Genomic DNA, 8,374 nt, shown 5'->3' with positions numbered 1-8,374 from the left:
AGCTTCATGACCCATCTTGAGACACCTCTGGAAACGTCCCTCGTTGCACTAACCACCGTGGTGTCTGTTGCATTAGTTACACATTGGGTGAATTCCCCGATATCCACCCTGCCCCTGACCACCAGAAGTTGGCTGACTCGGCTCTGGTGATCACTATTCTTGCGCTGTTGCTGTGCTTGAGACTAAACGGTAGCCGAACCCTTGCTGGAATACCCATCCCGTTTCCGCTTGTTGTCACTAGGAGTAGCGGGAGTAGCAGGAGTGGTAGCGGTAGTAATAGCGCTGATACAACTAGGCAGCCTGTTCTGTTCCACTGCCTGATCCGTGAGGCGATAAGCAAGACACTGAATGTCTTGAATGTTGTCGAGGTTAGCCGATGTAGCATAGCTCTGAATTTCTGAGGCTAGACCCTCGTGATACAATTCGATATGCTTGCTTGGAGGGTCCACCATGGTTGGACACAAGATGGCCAGTTCGTCCGACCGTTTCGTATATGCATCAACTTCTGACCCCGTCATTTTCAAATGGTAAAGCTCCACTTCCAACTTGTGGATGTCATCATGCGTGCAGTATTCCCTTTCAATGCGTTCTTTGAATTCGTTCCAGGGGGTGGCGTTAGCAGCTGCCAACCCTAGTATCCGTACTTGCGCGTTCCACCAGATTAGCGCGATTTCTTCCAAAGTACCAGTGGCGTACTTGACCCTGCGAGCCTCAGGGCATTCACACATCTCGAATACCGACTCAAGCTTCCCAAACCAATGGAGTAGTCCAACTGCTCCTTCTGGGCCACTGAATGTGTTTGGACGACAGTCCATGAAGTCCTTGAATGTGCAGGCATGTTGCTATGCGTTCTGACCCGTTGCGCGAGAAAGATAGGTCAAGGTTAAGCGCGAGAGTTGGGTCACGAGAGTAGGATCTACATCCTAGAATAGGTCTGGAATAGCAGGTTATACCTCCTGCTTGTGCGGCTGCAAGTGCCGCAGCAACTTGTTCGTTAATGAGAGCCGTCAACTGGGCTTGAGTCATGTCAACACGTCCAGACATGATCGAACAGTAAAGGTAGCATAAGTAAGAATGGTTCACGAATAGTGCGATGACAGAAGAGTGTAAGCACGTATGTGTTCTCAAGCAATAACAAGTTGTGAGCAATGTAATGTAAGCATACTACGAGCAAAGTTCTATGCAGTTCTAGCAAGCAGGTAACAAACATAAACCTTATTACCTAGGATGTCGAGTCTTGCACGTGGAGCGAAGCGTCGTTGTGGATCGTTTGAGAGCACTGTTCTGGTTATAGTCTGGTTTTAATAAAACGTTTTCCCATATTAAAACCAAGTTCTCTATAACCAATGGCTCTGATACCAATCTGTCACACCCCCAAAATCCACCTGCGGAGTATCACCGCTTGGGAGCGTGACTGACCAGGATCAAGCCACCAATCATATTGAACATGTAATTAATATCGTGTATAATAAATGTAAAACCAATCATTCAATATGAAAGGTGTCCAAAACATAATCATAGTTTATAAGTATAGCGGAAGCATAAGTACGAAAACCCAATGTGTAACATATGTTCAATAAGTTTCAAAACATAATCCATGCTCCACAACGACCTGCTCCTCCCTGTGCAAGCTCTATGTATCTAACGACCTGCAAGGCATGTAACAGAATGATCAACAAACTAGTTGAGCGAGTTCACAGTAAGTATATGCGTAACAGTAAGTAACGGGTGGCTCTACAGGGCCAATAGTAAGTTATACATGTGGGGGCTTCCCATGTTATGTGACCACTAGACTATTCGTATTATCCCTGTTCTTCGTCCGAGAACAGTAGCGCGTATGAGGTAATTGAAAATATGACCACGTAGGTGTTATCCCAACCTACGGAAGAAGTAAGTAATGCGTACACGTAGGTTTTACGTGCGTATCCTTTGTATCGAGGATAGTAATTGGCATATGACCACGTAGGTGTTATCCAACCTACGGAATAGAAGTAAGTAATGCGTACACGTAGGTTTTACGTGCGTATCCTTTGTACCAAGGATAGTAATTGCATATGACCACGTAGGTGTTATCCCAACCTACGGAAGAAGTAAGTAATGCGTACACGTAGGTTTTACGTGCGTGCCTGACATCCGAGGCAGTAATGGCATATGACCACGTAGGTGTTATCCAACCTACGGAACCACGTAGGTGTTATCCCAACCTACGGAACCGTCCTGACATCCGAGGACTATGATAGGTGATAGTCTAGGAAAAACGTTTGTACGTTATCAGTCAATTGAAACCTTTAACCCATTCCCACGACCCGGGAATCCCATGCCTTAGTAGGAGTGTGAACTCACCTTGGTTTGCTCGGTTTGCTGGGTTATGCACTCACAAGTAATTAATCAAGTCCTATTGTTTGCACGTATAACAAATCAGTTCATGTTCGCAATGATACGCATGTAATCAAGTGTCACATAGTGCTTGATAGCCAATATCATGTATCAATCATGTATCACGTAACAGTCAACTCATTCATACAATTCACGTAATTCATATGAATATATACAGGATCATGCATCTCACAAAAACTCAGACAAGTATGGGGGGGTCTCCCCTGTTCACAACTCAGATAGCACATGTAATCATACAACAAACTCAGACTATCATGTTACACACACAAGCTCGGACCCTTGATACATTCATTAAACTCGGGCCCAACATCATCATATTAAACTCGGTCCAAACACCAACAAATAAACTCGGTCCAGATTGTTTAACAATAAATTCGGACCAATTACAAATCAATTAAGTTCGGGCCATTTTAACTCAATTAAGTTCGGACCATTATACATCAATTATGTTCGGACCATTATACATCTAATAAACTCGGACCAGGTTGATTCAATTAAACTCGGACAAGGTTGGTCTAATTAAACTCGGACCAAAGTTAACTTAATTAAACTCGGACCAAGGTTAATTTGATTAAACTCGGACCAAATGGTCCAATTAAACTCGGACCACCAAGATGGTCCAATTAAACTCGGACCATGCACACATTATATTCGGACCAGGTGAAGTTTATTAAGTTCGGTCCAATTATCAACCTATTAAACTCGGACCATTGCAATTTAGTAAACTCGGACAAACAATCATCATATTAACTCAGACAACTAACCTTCAATAAACCTCAGACTAACAATCATATCATGCGTTCATTGCGATTCAAGCAGTTACGTATATTATTCAACAGTTACGTTCCATTGCTCAAGCAAAAACCCTAAATCCAATCATATCATTATTCGACAGATTCTAAACAACAACAATCATCACAATGTCAATCTATCCAGCATGCATCTAATCATGTCATAATCTCAACCATTCAAGATCAATTCACAAAACATCACATGAGAAACTAGGGTTTTCCATGAACACAAAAATCAAGAAATCAATCAACAATTAATCATGAACAATGATTAAACAATTACCTTGAATGATTCTAGAGGAGTAGAGTGATCAAACTCGTGATGATTATCTTGGTGATGATGATGGTGATGATTGCTAGAGCCAAAGAAATGAGAGTACGTGCTTTGGTTTTGGTGAAAAGTGATTTAGTGAAAAGGGGATTAGGGTTAAGTATAATCAAGTTCACTAATGGCTCTCTACACCCCTAACTAATATAATTTACAATAGTACACCATCTCATAACTATTTCATAGTTCCACCACCAAGTTTACACATTTGACAAGTTTCACAAATAACAACCAACTATGCACAATCAAACAATCAAAACGTATATAATTTCATGGCAACCAAATGTGTAAATAAACTACTAGTCAATACATGATCGTGCAATAAATACGAAACAGAATCTTGGAAATTCGAGTTGTCACACAGATTCTAAAGGCTGGGAAAACATAGTCGATGACAAGCTCTGGAATGAAGACATGACGAGAAGGCGCTCAAGTGATGAAAATGATCGAGTTGCCGTTGGCCATCATCAACACCACAAGGATCTCACTTCATAAAGATAAAGTCTTTTCACGAGCATAACTCAAGGGGGAGCTTATGTTAAGGGGGAGTTTGTCAACACACTTCCTACATGATACGGGTAGTTTGTTGATACACTCTCTGCTTTCAAGACGTGAAGACTTTGAAGATCCTCCGACATTGAAGACTTGAAAGGACATCAGAGCTTTGATAACTCGAAGACCAAAGACCGTCGAAGTTCGAGACGAGTCTACAACTATAGAAGATAAAGACAAAGCTACAGCCAAGGGGGAGTTTGTTGGTGCACTTGTGTCTGTACTTTGTCTGTATTCGGTCTGTATATGAACGATGTCCTTGGTAGTCTGTAAGTTGACCAAGTCAACCATCCTCCGGATTGACTTGGCCAACAGTTAACATATGTTTGATATGTTTGTCTGCATCGAAGGATAGCCTCGAAGGATATTGTTGATCCTTTGAGGTGCTCGAAAGATAGGCTTCGAATGATAGACCTCGAAAGGTGATCTTTCGAGGTCAATGCTGATCCTTCGATTACCTTGTCCTCGATAGATGATCCTTCGGACCATCTATCGGATCCTTCGACCAGACATCATGGGCTGGGTATATATATACCCATGCAGTGTTGAGTTTTAGACAAGATGCACACAGACAGACAGACCTGAGAGTTGAGAGCATTCTGTCCGAAACACACACATACTTTGAGAGTTTGCAAACAGATTGTAAACATTGTGCTTGTAACCGGAAACTTTCTACGCATTAATACAAGTGGTGTTAATCGTTGAATCTTTGTGTGTTTGTGTTTGTTCTTGCATTATCCCGGTTTGCTCGCTAGCTTGGATTCCGCACTCGCTAGTGGGTTAGTATAACAAGGTTTGAGGTTCGTCATCCACCGGATAGGGACCTACACTTCTGAACTTGTATGCTTCTAGCAGCGACAATAGAATTTGACGGAGCAGGAGCCTTAATAATACCCAACAGTGTTGCAACATCGTTCTTTATTATATCCCATTTTTATTTGACTTGTATGCTTCTAGCAGCGACAATAGAATTTGACGGAGCAGGAGCCTTAATAATACCCAACAGTGTTGCAACATCGTTCTTTATTATATCCCATTTTTATTTGACATAGTATACACCTTTAACTATTGTAAAATTTCAACACTTTGAAAATTTAAAGCGCTTTTTATCTATAAGTTTGTGTCATATGGAAATCTATCCCTCTCCAATTGCACTATGGAAATACAACTAGGACCATACCTCAAAAAGTATTTGTTTCTTGCTCACACTACAACCGAGCTTTCATTAGATTATGTTGATACTACATAAGCTTTAGATTACCTACCTAGCCAAGTATGACAATCTTGGTGTCACCTATTTAGCAGTTAATCCTATGGGTGTTAAAAAAAAACCCAAACCAAATAAAAACCGAAAATCGAACTGTAACCGTAAACGAAAAAACCAATGTGAATAACGATCCGGTGTTTGCTTGGTTTTTAACCGAAACCGAACTATGAATTTGGTTTTTGGTTTGGTTTTGGTTCAATATATTTTTTTTATTTGGTTTATCGGGTTTATTTGGATAACCGAATAAACCGTTAATTTAATTAATTATTAAATAATAATAAAAATAATAATATTTAATAAACCATATAAATTTTATTGGCACACATGATAAATATAAAGCCCAATTCACAAATTAAGCTTACCAATTTTGATAGTTTTACTCCTCAAAATATATTAGGGTTTCTAAATTTTCACATATAATGTTAAAAATGGTCTATGTTGGCTATTTCTAGTTTCTGTGTTCTATGTTTTTATTTTAAACTTTGCAGTTGTGTGTACGACTATTTTTCTAGATGTGGTTGTTTTATTTTACATTGAAACTTTCTTTTATTTACATATTGTTCGGTTTAAATTAGTTGCTGACTTGAAGTTCGGAAGTTGGAACACAAAGATGAATTGTAAAGATAAATTTGGAAAAAGTACTTAGGAACAATTTGGTTAAATTTGGTTATTGGTTTGTTTGGTTTTTAACCGAATTGAATTTGGTTTGGTTTGGTTTGTATATTCCTAATTTGCTTTGGTTTGGTTTGGTTTGGATTTGGTTTAGGGTACAAAATTTTAAAAAACCGAATAAATCGAACCATATAAACTATAAACCAAACCGATGAACATCCCTAGCTAATCTAGTCTTTCAATAATGCGCCAAACATCTAGATACGTTACACAGGACACAATGGCAACACACACCCTTTGAGGTTGTTACAGAAACACACCGTTTGAGGTGGTTACGTACCAACTATTATTGGGATTGATGATTTATTTCCAAAAGGTGCCGTGGTTGTTGTACGCTTTGATTATCTTCCGTCCATGCTTAATTCGCATTGAAGACCCAGTTCAGCTTCGGGGGCATGTTGCGGAGATCTATTTTCAAGTTAAGTACACAGATATGCTCTTAATATTTTATCAATATCTTGTATTTAATAAGTTGATACGGTCTTTAATTTAATTCATGTAAAAGTTTACAAAATAATCAAGTTTCTTCTAGAGTTTTGTTTTTATTGACCGTTGTGATTAGATGGTTGGTTATACGTGTGTTTTGAAATTAAGATCGTTCCAATAAACAACTGGTTCTATAAATCATTCAGATTTTCCATGCTAGAACTAAAACAGAAAACCAAAGGACGAAAAAACTTCCAGCATAATAAGAATTTCAATCCATTCTATATAACCATATCAATGAAATTCAAACATATTCCATACTAGAACTAAAACATAACGAAAAGAACTTCCAACACAATCACAAAAAGAAAGAAAGAAAAGTTTGTGCATCTATAGAGCTGATTATTAATTAAGATTTGAATCAAGTACGGATCCGAAGGGCCAACTGGATGTCTTTGACCATGATAGTGACTCTCTTGGCATGAATGGCACACAAGTTGGTATCCTCAAACAGACCCACTAGGTAAGCTTCCGCTGCCTCCTGAAGTGCCAACACAGCATGGCTCTGGAACCTCAAGTCACTCTACAACCACACATATAATATCATCATTAATCGAACCGCTGGGCGCGAGCGTAAACAATGTGTGTCTAACTGTAAGGTTAAATTAAGGCCGTTTTATATGATAATCACCATGAGAGCCTGAGCAATTTCGCGCACAAGCCTCTGGAATGGCGCTTTGCGGATTAGGAGTTCAGTTGTCTTTTGATACTTGCGAATCTCACTGTACATGTTCATGAACATAATCAATGAGTAATATAATTTCATGAGCATATGTTTCAAATAGAAAAGTTCCATGTTTTAGGGTTTAGGAATTAAAAACCGACCGGAGTGCAACGGTTCCAGGACGATAACGATGAGGCTTCTTCACTCCTCCAGTGGTCGGGGCACTTTTCATAGCAGCCTGCAGCCATTATATATTAATATTCTCCAGAACTTGAAACCAAATTTCGATGATATATGCAGAAACTAAAACATGAATAAAAATCCAAGCGTACCTTGCGAGCCAGTTCCTTTCTAGGAGCCTTTCCACCAGTGGACTTGAGAGCGGTTTGCTTCGTACGAGCCATCGATCACTTGCAGTTCAGAAGCTAGATGATATATAGCCTAAGACCGTTGAAGAAGTTTATCTTAGTCAACATAGGCATCCATTTTGAACGTACTTGATGAACTGTTCGAGTACTTCCGCCGACCGTTTCGTTGTAATGGGCGAGAACTTTTTTTCCAAAAACTATCCAATTTTTGTTGGTTGCTTTTTTTCTTGTTTAAAGAACAATGCACCCATGCCTTGGCTAAGGCCTCTTCTTGGTTTTTCGTCCAACTTTGACGCTCCGCCTTGACTCCTTTTTGTTTCGTGTCACTTCCTTCACCAATATCATCGTCCTCATCCTCATATTCTTCTTCGTCCTCGCCACTATCTACATCCAAATGTTGTGTCTCGGGGACAATCTCTTCATCTTGGTCATCATCGTAAATAGGAAGTGGGCGCTCGACATTCTCTCTTGGTGATTGAATTGGCGGGGTCCTAAATGCAAATGCATCGAAATCGGTTGTAAAGGTTGGGTGGGAAAATATTTGTGGTGGAATAAGAGGTTGGGTGCTATAAAATTGAGGTGGAGAAGGTTGGGGATAATAAAATGGAGGTTGAGAGGTTGGTGAATATCCGTAAGAGGTTTGAACCGGTGCACTCGGACCTCTAAAATCAACTTGTCTCGGTTGCGAAACCCTTTTTCTTGGGTCCGATCCTCGGCTAGCGGAACCTTTTTTCTTGGGTTCACTTTTGTTTTGTTTATCCATGGTGTTTGTGGGTGTAGAAAGTGAGATGTTTAGAAAGAGTGGTGTGCTAAAAATATTAAAAATTGTGGGTTAAATAAAAAAATTAC

At 39.8% G+C, this 8,374-nt stretch overlaps 1 protein-coding gene across 1 annotated transcript; it reads right to left on the bottom strand.

The window, feature by feature from the left end:
* Positions 1-6,772: 6,772 nt before the first annotated feature.
* Positions 6,773-7,626, bottom strand: LOC110941519 (histone H3.3). Its single transcript, XM_022183158.2, has 4 exons — positions 7,490-7,626; positions 7,319-7,395; positions 7,125-7,215; positions 6,773-7,016 (listed from the first exon to the last, which is right to left on the bottom strand). The coding sequence occupies exons 1-4, from the start codon at positions 7,559-7,561 to the stop codon at positions 6,855-6,857; spliced, it is 402 nt and encodes a 133-aa protein (XP_022038850.1). The 5' UTR covers positions 7,562-7,626; the 3' UTR covers positions 6,773-6,854.
* Between the last annotated feature and the right edge of the window lie 748 nt (positions 7,627-8,374).

The sequence above is a fragment of the Helianthus annuus genome, chromosome 5 (assembly GCF_002127325.2).
Source record: "Helianthus annuus cultivar XRQ/B chromosome 5, HanXRQr2.0-SUNRISE, whole genome shotgun sequence".
NCBI lineage: Eukaryota > Viridiplantae > Streptophyta > Magnoliopsida > Asterales > Asteraceae > Helianthus > Helianthus annuus.
Note: the sequence above shows the minus strand (reverse complement) of the source record. Positions and strands in the feature narration are given on the sequence as shown.

Excerpts from the sequence above, each read along its gene's own strand:
- LOC110941519 (XM_022183158.2), bottom strand. The coding sequence starts at position 7,561 with ATGGCTCGTACGAAGCAAACCGCTCTCAAGTCCACTGGTGGAAAGGCT. Across the intron at positions 7,216-7,318 it reads CCTGGAACCGTTGCACTCCG|TGAGATTCGCAAGTATCAAA; the intron begins GTCGGTTTTTAA and ends GAACATGTACAG. Across the intron at positions 7,017-7,124 it reads AAATTGCTCAGGCTCTCATG|AGTGACTTGAGGTTCCAGAG; the intron begins GTGATTATCATA and ends GTGTGGTTGTAG.